General features: G+C 41.5%; 1 protein-coding gene across 2 annotated transcripts; it reads left to right on the plus strand.

The window, feature by feature from the left end:
- The first annotated feature begins 725 nt into the window (after positions 1-725).
- crtc1a (CREB regulated transcription coactivator 1a) lies at positions 726-16,563 on the plus strand. 2 transcript variants are annotated; one of them, XM_083990813.1, is made up of 15 exons: positions 726-900; positions 3,030-3,146; positions 4,837-4,962; positions 5,567-5,628; positions 6,247-6,341; positions 7,074-7,159; positions 7,251-7,291; positions 8,248-8,438; positions 8,646-8,791; positions 9,074-9,166; positions 10,820-10,918; positions 12,498-12,602; positions 15,169-15,252; positions 15,377-15,554; positions 16,311-16,563. In XM_083990813.1, the coding sequence occupies exons 1-15, from the start codon at positions 775-777 to the stop codon at positions 16,514-16,516; spliced, it is 1,755 nt and encodes a 584-aa protein (XP_083846939.1). In that variant the 5' UTR covers positions 726-774; the 3' UTR covers positions 16,517-16,563. The 2 variants fall into 2 exon arrangements, with proteins under 2 accessions (XP_083846939.1, XP_083846940.1); XM_083990814.1 differs by lacking the exon at positions 12,498-12,602.
- The last annotated feature ends 111 nt before the right edge of the window (positions 16,564-16,674 follow it).

Genomic DNA, 16,674 nt, shown 5'->3' on the forward strand with positions numbered 1-16,674 from the left:
TTAGCTACTGAGAACCAACCATCTGTGCATCATTTTGCAGATTTGAGTTCATTGAGTTTTCTTCAAATTAGACATTTTGATGAGGGAAGCACAAGTGTCTAATATTAATAATTAGCTATACCTGTGTTTTTATAGATATAATAATTTCCAGCAAGTAGGCCTCCTACAATGTAAGAAGGCCCTGGGTTTGAACCCCAGAGCTCGGTCTCTCTTTGTGGAGTCTCCATGTTCTCCCTGGTTGTGTTCTCTCCAGCTCTCTCTCACAGTCCAAGGACATGCACCTTTGCTTTTCTATAACAGCTTGAAACTGCCCATATTTGTGAATGTGAGGTGTGACATTGTTTGTCTCTATATGTCAGTCCTGTGATGGACTGGTGACCTGCCCAGGTGAACCCTGCCTGGAGCTCTGATTGGCTCCAGCCCCTGTGACACTCAGGCAAACTGAATGTATAATAGCCAACTATCCTATCAATAAAACAGTAAAGATCTCTAGACAATGACACATTGAGCCTACAGCTAGTAGCTTTTAGCCTACCTGCAGCTAATGCTGTTTGTCAACTCATCCCAGTGGGATAATGTTAGTCACAGCTCCATAACGTGTTTTCTGTACCAGGACAGTGACTGTGAGTGAGACACCGCTTCACATAACTTTACAGTGCAGTCACTCCCTGGTGTTTGTCTCTTATGTCAACATCTCTAACCGGAAGTCCAGTGTCCGTACCTCGGTTAACTTGACGCTAACCATTGAAGGAAAACGGAGCAGAAGAGCGAAACATGGCGACTTCGAACAATCCGCGGAAATTCAGCGAGAAAATCGCTTTACATAACCAGAAGCAGGCGGAGGAGACGGCGGCGTTTGAAGAAGTGATGAAAGACCTCAGCATTACCCGGGCAGCGAGGGTAACGAAACCGGTTCATGTTCTTTCCCCCTCTCTCTACCTCCCACCGCCTCTTGTCCGGTTGTTTTCAGCGAGCTGTCAGATATGCTGCACGCAGCCAGGGCAGGAGAGGTAAACAATAACAAACGACGCTTCCTGCCGCCTCTGCCGTCTTCTCCTTCATGTGATAAGGACCAGAGCTGGCAGGAGGTGACAGTGCTGCAGTGTACAAATGGACGACAGGGACCTCCGTCCGAAAAAGTTATTACAATTTTTGTCCCACGCAAGTAGAAAGCGAAGGGGCGTGCATGCGTATTTGACAGCGCGCGGCCAACTGCAGCTATGGTTTTCAGAGAGGAGATGCAGACAGACAGACAAGACGGTTTGACCGCTTTAAATAACAACTGTTCACCTATTTTGTTTGATATAAAATGACTGTATAGGACCGCAGTGTTTGTGGCAAAACGTGTGGCGAGGTGTTTGTGCGCCGAGGCTCTGTAAACTTGTTTGACAGGTCCTCAGGCCTGTGTGCGCTGCAACACGATTGACACTTACGCCAAAGATAAAGGCAACCAGATTAGGTGGAATTTGAGCCACATACAGCACAGGCCTCCAAAATAAAGCCTATGGAGGCAGGGCTTCAGTAGTGCTGCTGCTATGCTGACTGATGGGCAGACACACTTTGACCATGGAGCTGTACTGTGATGCTTAGTGTATAATCTTGTATACTGTCACTATATTGAGTGGAAAAGGGCTGTGCATGTGGAAAGTATATCCCTGTGATATCATGGTGTGGAACTATTTTTGGTGGAACAGGTTAGAGAAAAAAATCCCTTGTCTCACAGGTGTAAATAACATGAATAGCATCTTATTTCCAATTAACTGCTTTAGTTTCAAGGCATTGCTAGGTATTGCAGTCACCAACAACATCAACACCTGTGCTTTTCCTACTGTGACAAGTCACAAGTTGCTTTGAGAAAGCTTGTTCACATCGGCATGTAGCCGCAAAATTATCATTAATTTGTTTAATTTTCTGTAGAGTCATAATTACCATTTTAAGTATCATATTCTTTTTTTGGAAATTTTATTTTCATGATTGAATGGACAAATTAAAAGAGTCTCCTGACCGAGCCAAAGTTAGACTTGTGAGAAGTAGGCCTCAGGTTTAGGGTTTCACCCCCTTCACCCACTGCCCTCCCTCTCCTCAGCCTTCCCCTCTCATCTCTCTGTACCTGACTTACTGTGGTTAAAAAGATTAAGCCTGGCCTCTTCCTGATCCGGGGATGTTACAATATGTAATCCTCTGTCAACAGTGTAGGTTTGCATGTATTTAAACAAATAAACTCTGAGGTCAGAGGCTTATCAAAATACACCAGTGATGCAGGCATAGTAATTGTTTTTTATTAGATTTTCTGCCCTGCCAACAGTGAGCAGTGGGCTTGCATGAGAAAATGTAATTGACCGATTATGGGTGCTGTAATGGGAAATGGAACTGCAGGTCGTTTTGAAATAAACATTGTGATAACGCTCCAGAGGGTTTACTTTTAGAAATTCACACATGTGCAAATTCACTCAGAGTTGATTTCTCTCTGCAGTGCTTCACTTCCACCTTAAGTTTCTTACGTCTCTTCACATGTTAAAGACGGGGTATTCACACTATGCTGCTGCTGTGACAGCTGTAAATTTAGCAGCCGGCGTTAAACTTTCACTTCATACAACTCACATTTATTTTTAGCTAGTTGGATGAATGTGGTGTTCCTCTCATTTGGTGTAAACATCGTCTTTATTTTGGCTCCTCGAACAGGTGCTTGATGAAGGCATCATTAATCAGTGTGGTGTTTTCACTGTTGCTGTCGACAGAACATAATCGCACGCTGCAAGAGCTTAATGGGATTGGGGTCGGACATACATAAATAAATGTCCCCTTTGCAGCATCTTGGGTGAAAATTTCCTGCAGGAAATCACATTGAGCTGTCATTATTGATAATGTGATTGAGCACATCTTGTTGTTGCTGGCCTGTGGAGTGTCCGGCAGCCAATTTGTAGTTGTACTGTCACTAGATCATGGACGTGCTGTCATATTTATTTCTTTTCTTTTCTTTAAGTTGCCATCATTTCATCTTGTCTTACCTGGTGTTGTGGTGTCTCCAGTTACAGCTGCAGAAGACTCAGTATTTGCAGCTGGGACCGAACCGTGGTCAGTACTATGGAGGATCTTTGCCAAACGTCAACCAGATTGGAAACAGCATTATGGATTTGCCTTTTCAGGTGAGACATTTACTCAGGCTCAGGTAGAAGTTATGGAGCGAAGGTTGGCTGCTAGTTCAGGCAGCCAACTCGAGCTGCGCTGCGTCACTCTCATGACATCATACGCACACCCTCTCAATGTGGTGGTCTATTTAAGATGGGTGACTTACCCATCGTCCTCTTTGCCCGTCTATGACACAGCAGCATCTCACGTCTCTACCCTATTTTCTGCCCCACCACCACCCCAGCATTCACCTGTAGGCTCCGGGTTAAGATAGTCGCTCATCACTCCCATATACTTTAATGAAATCCTATTCTCAGGGAGTGATGAAGTCGGAGCCCTGATGCCAAACTCAAATATCTTTTTAGAAACAGTTTCTGTACAAATACAACCTGGTGGATTTGTTTTGAATGGAAAGTGAACATTTAATTTGTGCCAGTTGTAGTTTCACAGTAATCACCCACAGCTGTTTATTCTAGGGACCTTTCTCTGCCAATGTCTGTGTTCAAACAATATCCTACAGTTTTTATTCAACATGTGGCCACTCTATGAATTTGCCTTTTCAAACACTGTGGTGCTTCCTGGGCTAAATTATGTGTAATACAATGTGTGCATGCAAGCAACAAGAGTGCAGAGCACATACTATACTGTGCAGCAGCCCACATTAAGTAGGCTATCTGTTTCTGTAACCTAACTTGAAACTTCTTATATTACTTTAACACCACATTATACTTTGATTAAAATGCATGAAATTAGTCATGGACGCACAGTGCTGCATCACAAATGAACATTTTTCCACTTATTTTGTTTTGCAAATGTTGTGCGAACTGTGTGATGGCAGTGTTGTCCACTATTACAGTGCCGTGTGTGAAAATATGAAAGAGAGAAGCAGTTCCATTTTTCCTTTTTTCCCCTCAAAATTACATTGGAAACAATGCCCTGCTTGAGGCAACCAAAGGTATTGAATTTCTACACCGAGATGGGGAATTTCTGAAATATTAGCGCTTAGCAGAAATGTTCATCCAGCACTGCTGTGCTCTGGGTGTAGAAAATCTTTGTCCCTTATATCCCCATGGACAGGGGGCAAGTGTATACAATATATAACTATGACATGATCCTGTGGAAAAAATAAATGAAATTTAGAAGGTATCAATTGATTTTAGTGGCATTAGTGGCTTGATAAGACTTTGGCTTAATTTGTGTAAAATAAATAGATACAGAAATACGAGGTATGGCTGTGAATATGAGACCCTCCCACTAACACCCTCCAAAACCCACGTAGGTGAAGTATTATTATTTAGACAGAAGATGGTGGGAGTTAGTGCTATTGTTTCCTCGTCAAGACTCAGTTCCCTCACGAAGCAGCCACAGTGCGACAGTCCTTACTTTAAGAAATGTGCAAACAGAACAAAAGGGGTCCTTCTCCAGATTCTTTTAATTTTCATATTCAGTTTCACAAGCTTTTCCGTGATTTTCTATTGCCATTTTTGCCTCAGGTTACATTTCATCCCCTTTGACGAGGGAGCTCAGAACACAGGTTTATTCTCTGTGAGCCAAGTGCAGTGTAACTGGGGCCAAGAAAAACCTCTGAAACACATGAGCCAGTGCGATGACTCCCTTTAATGTTTTGTCAGCATTTTGTATTTAAAACCCAATATTTTGGACAAAAACAATGACTCTTACTAATTCTCCTCTGTTGTCATGTGTCAGGATTCAGGGCTGGACACAAACCGCTCGACACGACACCATGGGTTGGTGGACAGAGTCTACAGGGACCGGAACCGCATCACGTCACCCCACCGAAAACCCCTGTCTGTTGACAAACACGGACGCCAGATATCCTTTCATGCTGTCAGACTCCAGCTACCAACAAGAAGGATGAAGTTATAATTTGCTCTAAAGGCTGCAACAAAATGAAACTGTGAATCACCTGTCGCAGCTTAAATCTAATCACTGCTGTAGAACTTGGTGATCAATCATTATAACTTGTCACGTTGGTAAATATGTGTAATAGAACATCAGCATGTTCACAGCTGGAGTGCTCCAACTGCAAGACGGTTCCTTGTTAAATTTTACAGATGTTTCTGTGGCTCCAGAATCACTTAATTCGTTTTGTTAAAGCTTGTAAATGAGCTCAGTCTGTAATGAATTATAGGCACATTTTGAATGTGTTTAGTTGAGGGTAATAAGACAGATGTAGAGCAAGTGTAGTCATTATTGTAAATGAAGTCCTGACAAACATCAGACCCCAATGTGAAGCTCATAGTTCATTATTACTCACGTAAATCAGTTGTTGGTTTGGCTGACCTACGATCAGCACTTTGCTTTTTTTAATTATATCTTCATGTGTTTAAAAATATTCACTGGGATAAATGCGTTGACTCTGCCAAGACTTTCAGTCTCCAGTCTCCAGCTGTATTTGCTTAACCTGGGATCTCACATTGACAGCTGTCCATATGGCTCAGTATATCTGTCACCACCACCTGATACCAGCTGGAGGAGGTAAGACAGCCTCCAGGCATGAGACGTTGTCTCTGTATGACTGCATATCTTAATGTTTACTCTTTTAGAAATGATCGTAATAAATCCTCCCCAGAGCCTCCCTTACAGCTCCGACTCATTATGTATTATTTCCTAATCTTGAAGAAGACGGTTCAGATTAACATTCAGTCTTTCTCAACATACTGCAACACATTTACTTTCAGCCACAGAAAAAAAAGATATATTTTCAGTATATTTTCATTAAAAAAACAGAAGAACACATTCAAATTATTTTTGATTCTGTGTTAAAAACCAAACACATTTGACATACTGTACATGTGACAGCTGTACAAAGTGTCAGGCTCTATTTAGTCACCAAGAGATTTAGATCTGAAACCCTTGCAAGAAACATTATATCAAAAAGTGTGACTTTGTTTCCCTATTTATCACGATTCTAAAAATGTGTCAACGTGGCTGAATTGAGATTTGTTTCTTCTTCAGTTGTGTATGTGATACAGAGCTCCACAGTTCACTGCGGTGTCCTCTGTCTGCTTTTTGACACAATATGCTCAGAATTCATAAGTCTGTATGATTTAACTTTACGTCACGCTGTATGACATATAAATTCTTGTGCTGCAGGGCAAACTCTGACTCAGCACTGCACCAGAGCACAATAACCCCAGCCCAGCAGGCCTCATTCATCGGAGGATCACAGGAGCTCCAGCCAAAACGAGGTACACATTATCTGAAAGAGTCGACATTTTAAAAGTTGTTACCTCACACGAGGACAGGGTCATTGACATTATGCACTTTAACTGCTGAGAATAATACATAAGTGAGGGTAAAGTGAAAACATCCTGCAATAGGCCTGTACCACATACACAGTTCATCGTGTAACTTCTGTTGTGTAAAGCGCGCTCTTACCTACGTCTGCGTTTAACGTAACAATTCTTAAGCAGACTGTTCAGATGTTTTTCTCTTATTATCTGCTGTCGGTGGTGGTTGTGTCTCCTTTTGTGGTATTTTGGTGCCTTCTCTTGATGGTTCAGTCGAGTGCCCTCCAGCGTATGATGAAAGGGTTTGAATGTGGCTTTGATGGCAGTGGAGGAAAATGACTGCCGAGCAGACAGACAGACTCGTCTAAGTGTCCGATGTATTTCAGTGCTAATGGCTGTGAGAGGCAGATTATTTTAATTTGATGCACTTCGATTGAATTTGTATGAATCTCCTTGGAAACCTTTTGGTGCAACCCATTATTATCATTCAGTAGTTACATTTGAAAAAAAAATTTTTTTGCTTCCTAATGTCACACTCCCCATCCCCCCCCGGTTTTCTGTTGTCTTCTTGAAATATCATTCGATCACATTATTTGAGGACATGTGGGCCGTGATTATTACAAGCTCAAACGGCCTGGACGTCTGAAGACCCAAGAGACTGAGGAGATTTGTTTTTCTCCGTCTCTCCAGTTCTCCTGCTCACTGTACCGGGGTCTGAAATACTTAAACAAGAGGGCGACGAAGATTCACAAGAACAGAACTGGGACTGTAAAAAGGTGAAAAACGATCTACAAACAGATAAATGATTTTCTGTCAGATTTCTCTGTCTCCAGAATAACTCCAGCTGTTGTTTTTCTGCCCCTTTAGAACATTTCAAGGTCCAAGCCCTGCAGGGTTCCTGGGATCCAGTGAGTATTTTAACTGTTTTCCTCATTTTAGCCATTCTCAGGGTCCTTAATGATTAACATATTGAATTGATCAGGGTCCTAAAGAGCAGACAGATGTGCATATTTACATCCATTCTCAGAACAAACATGAATAAAACATGTTCAAATTGAAGCCATTTGACTGTAATTAAATGTCATCTTAATTCGCACTTTGTGTCAAAAGTTTTCCAGCATCCAATTCTAGTTTATATTTAAATTTAAGCAGTTCAAGGGGGCGTTGTGTGGCGCAGTTGGTAGAGCACGTGCCCAGTATACTGAGGCTACAGTCCTCGCTGCAGTTGGTCCCGATTTGAATCCCGCATCAAGTGGCCGATTTGAATCCCGCATCGGGTGGCCCTTTACTGCATGTCATTCCCCCTGTCTCTATACTATAGCTTCCAATAAAGGCAAAAATGCCCAAAAAATATACTGGGCAGAGAGTGGAAGCAAAATTTACTACAAGTGCAACACAAACAAGTGCACCAGAGCCTCTGCATCAGTGTTGTTGTTGGGATAATCTTGAAATGTTTAATTTCCATTGCAGAAAGAACACCACCACGTGTGTTCAGAAGCCAAAACAAAAATTGAATTAAGCTCAACAAGAAGACTCCATGGTTTTTTCCAGATGTGTGTATTTGTTTGTTCCATGCTTTAATTTCTGAAACACTGACACAGCTGGAAAAACTGATGTGTTGTAAAACGTTTGACCGGTAGTATTCTTATCTGACTGCCAAAGTAATGAGAGTGTGGAGCCAAAGCATTAGCAAAAATACCACTGGCCAAATGCATGAAGTCCAAATATCTCAGGAGTTGTTTATCTTGGAGAACATTTTCAAGGCCATAAGCAGTCCGGTGTTTATGTTTCTGATTACATTTTTTCAGAGACTATTGGGCTTGTTGTCACCATTCTGTTCAATACATCCCTCTGTTTCCTGCAGCATATTCCCGTCTCCGGACCAGCAGTTGACCACATCACTAAAACCAGCAGCCCACAACACTGGCGGTTCTTTGCCTGACCTTACCAACATCCAGTTCCCTCCTCCACTGCCCACACCGCTCGACTCGGACGAGGCAGCAGCCGCCTCCTTCAGCTCCTCCAACAGCACACAGGCCCTGGCTAATACGCAAGGTAGCACTATGGAAAAAAATCTGACTGTCCTGTAATTAATTAAATGCAGTATCTCAGAATGTGGCACTTGTTAGTTGCCAATTTCAGGCTGTGTATGTACGTTTGTCTGTGTGTATGCATTTCTCTGTATGTGTGTGTGTGTGTGTGTGTGTGTGTGCACGCTTTTAAGAAAACTCTTTCCTTGTGCCTTGTTTGTGTGCTGGGTAGGAGTGAACACCTCTCAGCCCACAGTAACCATGGAAATACAGCCTGGGCAGGACGACATGGTTCCTCTTATTCTGAATGCAGGAGACTCCCACCAGCACCAGAACCTGCAGCTCTCCCCGACATCTCCACCTCTCACTCTCTCTCAGGTACAGACCGGCTCTCTGACCTGAATAGAAATAATCACCAAGGCTTAATTGATTATTGTGTATTTAATTTGATTAACTATGGAGGTTATATTTGTGGCATTTAAATACCTCAGTGGCATGTTTTTTTTCATTGGGTAGGTGTGAAATAATGATGAATTAGGCAGCTGAGCAGCCTGCTAATTTGGGAATCAAGGCGTTTTTCTGTAAGATATTGGAACCACTTCCTGTTCTTTGAAATATGGGAGCCTCATCCTTTATCTTTATTTGCTGGACTCTCCCCAGGCGGCCATCAACGCTATGAACCTTGAGCAGCAGCTGTCCCAGTACGCCTTCTTCGGCCAGCAGCCGTCCACCCAGACTCTTCAGAGCCAGCAAGTTAGTTTCCATCAACTAATACAAAGAATTACGTAAACAGCTGACATGCATCACTAGACTGATTTAAGTTTTGGAATAGAGATATTTGAGATGCACTTAGCGTTACATTAATACCTGAAAACACCTCAAACTCCGCTGAAATTATTGACAAATTTGACTGGTGCTGTAAACAAGGCTAGCTGTCTTTTCTTTTTCATAATTGTGGCTTTGTTTATAGTTTATAGTTTCTCATCCTTGTCAGTCAGGCCACAAATTCTTTAATTCCTGAAATATTTTGATCACATCTATGAATAAAGTCCAACCACACCAAGAGACTCTGCAATATTTATGCAGAAAATTGCCACTCTGCAAGAACACGTCGCAGTTAAATGCATGAAACAAACTACTGCTTTAAATTGGTGTCAAAAACATTTTGTATCTCAGCTGATCATTTTCTTTGCATCACAGGATTTACAGGTCTCCATAAACAGGAGTTACTACCAGACTGTCCATTGCAATTTTTAAAAGAAAACTTTCAACAACGCTCTAATTACACTGCGGCTCAATTTGTAAAATTAACAACATCTTAGATAAACGCTGGACTGTTGTTAATAAAGGTGATTTGTCCTGACCTTCAGCTACAATCATTATTGGAATAATCTCCTTAATCTGAAAATATAAATAACTAATTGCAAAATGGGACATCTCTTGTAGCAAGTAATTGTGATAGTCATTTGCTAACAAAGCATATTTTTGTAAAATAAATCTCCTAATTACCAGCCAGGAACAGACCTAGGAACAGTTATATTGTTTGCCACCTCAGTATATTCTGAGCTGTGGTTGATAATCCCTGAGACACACTCTGTGATTCAGTCTCCCCCCAACAAAAATTGTACCATCCCGAGGGTTCCCGCAGGACATTTTTGAAAGAGGAAATACGTTCATTAAATTTCAGTGGCCAAATCAAAATCCATCGATGTTCCTCTGCTGTCTGCAAACTCTTCTGTCCTTTGATCCACACTTCACTTTAACACTTCTGAGAAAACCCCTTTGATGCAGAGTTGCTCTGATGTAATGTAGTGTCAGTTCAGAAATGAATGATTTGATCATGATTGGTTGACGTAGTCATGATTAAAAACTTAGACCCCTTTCATGTCTTATTCTGATTAATGTTACATTCTCTTGATGCAGTTATTAACATTTAACCATTATTCTCACATCGTCTGGTGGTGTTTGATATTCAACGTGACACATAGCGTATGTAATTAATTATAATGTAAACAACATGTCTAGCCAAGATTCCTCAGATCTATTTATTAAAGATTTGTGACAAACATAAGTTCAAGATATGAGGGATATTACATTATACAACAGTAAGAATAAAATAAAATGATGGTCAATTTTGAATAGTAAACCACTAAAAGTTAAATAACCATAATAATATACGTATACACATTTATATTTAAAGCTAGGATTAAAATGTCCTTATACAAATAGCAACGCAGCCTGTAGCCATTTGCTTCTGCTAATTCTTTTGACACATCTGCCAATGCACTATAAAGGCCGATACTGATGTACTGTATCTGTGATAAGCCAGTATTAAAACTATAAAGTGGTACTTGATTACTCCATACCGTCCATATCTATTTATGGCTCCGCTCTTTATTTTTCCAGCAGACAGGTCTGGTCCAGCTGCCGTCCTCCATGAACTCCTGCTCCACATCAGACAACCACACGTCTTCGCAAACCAACATGACCATGGACATGAACACGGTGAGCAGCGCACACATCTGTCTGAATCAGATGTGGTTTTAATGACTTTAGCTGCCAATGATGCCCCCAACCCCCCTATACAACCCTCAGACCACTTCTTGTGTCTTTTGTTTTTTCAGGTGAGATCAGTTTGTTGGTCTCAGTGAATACACACACGGCTTTGTCAAAGTATTCAGACTTGTTGACATTGTGCACAAGTTGTTGCAGGGTGAATTTATTGAGGAAACAAATTTTACTGTCTCTTTCATAATTTAGTTTTGTTTTTACTTGGCACACTTTGCACAGAACTAAGACAAAATAACAGAATTAATGCATGAAGCACAATATGTGTAAACCATCAAGGAATCTAAATGCTTTAGTGCGGCGCTGCGCATCTTCCGGATCTTGGCTCCTTGCTGCTCTACTTATGTTGCAGTGGGAATGTGTTTGGATTATTGCAGAAATGAAGTGGCCTACATTCTCTTCATCTCAGTTATAGACTTTGCTGTGTAGGGTCAAGTGAAACACTGTGAGGAGACACAGAGGGACTGCAGCTTAGCCTTAACATTGTTTATAAACCCCCTCATATCAGTAAGAATCTTATGTGTAGCTGTCTAGCTCCTGTGATGCACTGCTTTTTTTTTCCAGAGATGGTGTTTGACATCTCCTCCTCCAATTCCAGCCTATGTTACTGGTACACTTTCAGTTTCATGAGGGTTCAAGCAGGTCTGTTGCTCTAGTTTATATCTGCAGCAAGAGACTTTGAACTGCTTTATCACTTCTATATCTCATGCTACCAGTATTTTGATATCTTATCTGTGCGTAGATTAGGATTGTTGTGATTTGAACCCCCTTTTAGTGATAAGAGATTATCACTCTCGTTTGATACACCTCTGAATTACTCGAAAGTTTATCTGTCGTGATAGTAACTTTGATAGTAACATGATATTCGCATGACACAGTTATGGTCGTGTGTTGCCTAAATCGAGTGGATTTTCTTTATCTAAATAGAATTTCGCTGCAATTTTATCTTCATCTTTTTTTTTGGGAGGGGTTGTTCAAATATCCTCTTTTCATTTAGTTGGATGAGTGCACTGAAAAGAGCAGATACGACAAAAGAGAACAAAGGAACAGAGTCGGTTCTCTCTGATCTTCCAGTTTTATAGTGTTCAGCTGCTCTGCTTGGATTGCTGGCAATATTTTCCCTCTCCTAATTAATCCCCTGTAGTTTTCACTGTTTCTCCCAGATCTTTTTTTTTCCAGGGTTGATGTGACATGAAGTGCATGGTGTTCACATTGTTTTTCTCACACACATTCCTCAATTATTTTAATTTCATTTTTGGTATAAGATGCAAATACTCTGCGCTGCAGCCATTAAAGATGATATTTCAGTGATTTTCTCAGTCAGCGGTTCCTGCTGTTAATTATCTCCTACTGAGGTGATGCTGGGAAAAGTATAACCTTCTGGAAGACTGTAACACAAGCAGCACGGATACATATCCAGCATGAGCACGTTCACACACACACATACACACACACACAGGCGCCAACAAAGATAATCCTCCACTGTGAATAACTCAAACATATCCTCTTGTATCAGGCCTCCTCCCTCCAACAGTACCGCAGTAGGGTCGGATCCTCTGCCAATCAGTCTCCAACCTCCCCCGTCTCCAATCAAGGCTTCTCCCCGGGAGGCTCGCCTCAAGTAAGGGCGTGTGAACCAACGAGCTGCTGGCTCGTTCTGTATAAACTTCACCGTCCCCCTGCATTGTAGCTCTGTGGTTGCCAAGTAGGACTCTGTTGACCCCCTACAGCTGCTTTTAATGTGTCGACATAAGTAGATCTGGGCAAAAAAAAAGTTAAACTTGACCGAACATGAATTAAATCAACCCAGGATATTTTCCCACATAATAGATTCACTTTTTTAAACCCATGGTAATAAGATCCTCTTATACAATCAAAGCTTACATTTTAACATGTCATTGCAGGAAATAGCTGGAAGTCTCTGCCAATCAAAGTTTCCAAACATAAACAACAGAGTTACAGCTGTACGTTTCATGCTCTGACACGATAAAGTTAAACATTATCTAGTCAAAGAAACACTATAGGAGAAAACTCACTTTACACATGAATTCACACAATAAAATGAACAATGTTATGATGTGAGTACAGAGATGGATGCCAAGATTACATGCTGGTAAATTGTGAAGTGTGAAGTAGTTCCTCTTTTGCCCAGATCTGACCACCAGTCTCCAAACACTCAGTGTCATCGATGTGTTGTCGTGTAGCTGTGTCCCCTGACCTTCCTCCTCTGCTGCTTCTGTGGTATTTGCGTTGCATCTCCACTGTTTTCCTCCCCAGTCCTGCTATATGAGACTATGGCGGAGTTTTTATGTTAATCCGGTCTTTGTGTTTGTTGTGGGTTTGCACCAGCATGGGGATTTGAGTTGGCATGGAGGGTGGGGGGAGAGATGTGAGCCCCCCACCCCCCTTGAAGCATTTTTGAGGAGAAGCTGCTGATCATTTCCATGGTTGGATTTCAACAAACTGAGCCTTACTTGCAGGGTGGTGCTGTAGGATAGACTAAACACACCCAAGGTAAACATTGGATCAGGGTTGATAATCTCTTTCAGACTCAGTATTTAAAGCATTTGAGATTTGGAACTCACTGTTCGTATTATAAAATAAAAAGTTGTGAAAATAAAAATGTAAGTATTAAATCAAAATATAGAAAACATTTACACGATCAGATTGTTTTAAATAAGCACTTCCTATTGAGTTGTAAGTGTGAGTTTGTATCCTTGAAATGCTGAGGAAGAGAAAGATGGCGAGTGACAGTGATGACTGTGTGTGTGTGTGTGTGTGTGTGTGTGTTTGTGTGCACGTGCATTTGTACATGTTTGTCCTGCTGTTTGCTTACCCAACCGGGCTCTTTCCTGAGTGGCTCACTCGTAGTCCTGAGGTTATCCACGGGCTAAACCACAACCGACAGGCTGTGTGCTCTATTATCCTGCTCTGCCCTGTGGGGACATCTGCAGCACACACAGATAATTTGGTTTTGAACTAGGAGGAGCACGGGCTGAGAATATGATCCAATTACTTATACATTAAGAGGCCACGATGAAATAGGAGAATTTCTACTGCTGGTTGAATGAGGACATTAAAATGAGGGACTTGAGGAGAATCACTATGCATTGAATGAGTCAGAGGAGAGAGAGTAAAGTCACAAGTGGATTATATTTTCAATCATTCACTTTATTTCATGTGAATTTTATTCCACATGGTGCATGTTAATTAAAACACCAAGGCCAGAAGACAGCAGAGGACGTTCATGTGGAAGGAGGTGACTGTCATTATGTGGAGCTAACTAATTTTTGACATTTGATGGGTTTCCATTTATCAGTATTACATGTATATTGACCTTTGGAATAATGGAACAGGGCATGGAATAGCTCCAAATTATAGATGTACCCATCTTTTATTTATACATTTGTTTGCTTACTAATTTAGTCATCAATTCATTTAGTTATTTGTTGCACACAACATAAAAATAAAAACATTTCAATAATATCTGTGCAAGTATTCTGGACATGGAGTGGCTCTTAGTATCTTTTAATGAGCTCACTCAGTGAAATATCATGGATTAGTTTAGCTTGTATTTATTATTAAAACAGCAGGCTACAAATGTCTTGGTAGACTCTCATATGTCACATGTCTGTGTCTGAAAGATCCTTTGGGAATGAAAATGTTTCTTCTCAATAATACGTTTTTTCTTCTGTGTCACCCCCTTTTTTGTTAGTACATGTCTAAACTTGTTCACGTTTTAGTGCAGCAGTTCTACAGACTCTCCTCTGCAACATGTACACAAACAAGCACGTACTGTACAGACCACAGGACACATTAGCCTAGATAAACTGGTCATGTTTCAGCAAACTCAGCTCAAAAAAAGGAAAAATGTTTTCAGATGTTACGAGATGATTTCAAGCAGTTTGTTGTTTGAGTGTTGTGACTGCTTTGACTGTGTCCTTTTCATATTCAACATCTTACGTTAAATGTCAGCAGTTGTATGCAAACGTTTGGCCACTGAAAAGAAGTTGGTGCAGATAGATGGGCTGCTGTTTACATGTTTATGCACTCTCACTTTTTTTTTCAAACCTTTGCTTACAACTGTAACTTAATGTTCACACCAGTGGTCCGCACAAGGTTTTTTTTTTTTTTTTTTTTTTTAAACTACCTGTCCATTAACAGTTGTGGTCTGTTTCTTCTTGCAGCATAACTCCATACTGGGCAGCGTGTTTGCAGACTTCTACGACCAGCAGCTCCCGTCCATTCAGGCCAGTGCTCTCTCTCAACAGGTACGACCGCTGTCTGTGTTGTCCGTGCTTCTACCTGCTCTCATTTTGCGGTAAGCACATGTTGGATTATGTTGTGATAGAATATGTTCAACCGGTTTCTTTTCTTTCTGTTGTGTGTTGCCAGTTGGAGCAGTTCAACATGATTGAAACCCCCATCAGCTCTGACAGCTTGTATAACCAGACCTCCACCCTCAACTACTCCCAGGCGCTTATGATGGGTTTGACTGGCCATTGCAACCTTCAAGACTCACAGCAGCTGGGCTACAGTAACCATGGCAACATCCCCAACATCATTCTCACAGGTGCTGCTTTGACATCTCGTGGCCTCTTTAATCTTGCTTAAAAAGACACCCCTTAAAAGGGATTTATGAATGGTTTATAACTACTTAATTAAAAAAGGGAGTCTTGTTGTAAAGTGGCACCCTGAAGACTCTAAACCGTACTGATCCTCACGCCAGAGGACAGGTCGTGCTTCATATGTGGTCCATGTGCAGTAACCGTTTCTCAACAGCGTGTCAACCAAAATCAAACATTATAAGCTTCAGAGCGATATGAAAGATTAGATTAACACAGTATACCCCCAATAAACTGTCACACTATTATAACATCATTAAATATCTAAATATAACATTGATGTGTGAGTTTCTAGAAAGTAACACAACCCACACATGAACCATCTTGACACAGGTAAGCAGCTTTTATAATGAGGGGAGAGAGAAATCTATGTACAGTAAATTAGATTTTTGTCATTAGTGACAAAAAAACTCAACTATATAACTTAAACCTGTGTAAATCTGGAAATAAACCAGTAAGCTTGTTTTAACAGGAATTTTGAAGCTGAATTTTCCCTTCAGCTGTTTCTAAACGGTGTCGGTTGTGAATCGCCCCTTTATTGAAATGTATAATTAAGATGTCAGACCTCATAAGTCATTATCAAATCATAATCCCCAGACCTTTCAACTTCTTGTCTTGCTGCCATTGATTTAGTCAGAGATTCTGCCGACTAATGCCTTGAACTAGTGATGTTGTTTTTAATCCGCCGTCTTGCTTCTGTGCAGTGAGCGGAGAGTCTCCTCCCAGCCTGCCGAAGGACCTGACAGACTCGCTGTCCACAGATGTCAGCTTTGATGTCGACTCCCAGTTCCCGCTGGACGATCTCAAAATCGACCCACTGACACTCGATGGCCTGCACATGCTCAACGACCCAGACATGGTCCTTGCTGACCCCGCCACGGAGGACGCGTTTCGCCTTGACCGGCTCTAACCACCGCACAACATGCTCACGCGCAGGTGTGTGAACGCTGTTTGCCCCAGGCGGAGGGAGGGAAGGGGAAAGGGGAGAGGGTGGAGGAGAGAATATCTCACCTGGGGGAATGAAACTGGGAGGAGCAGATTTCTGGAGGGTGTTGGTAAAGGCCTCGT

This window comes from Trachurus trachurus (assembly GCF_905171665.1).
Source record: "Trachurus trachurus genome assembly, chromosome: 17".
In the NCBI taxonomy this organism is placed as follows: Eukaryota; Metazoa; Chordata; class Actinopteri; order Carangiformes; family Carangidae; genus Trachurus; species Trachurus trachurus.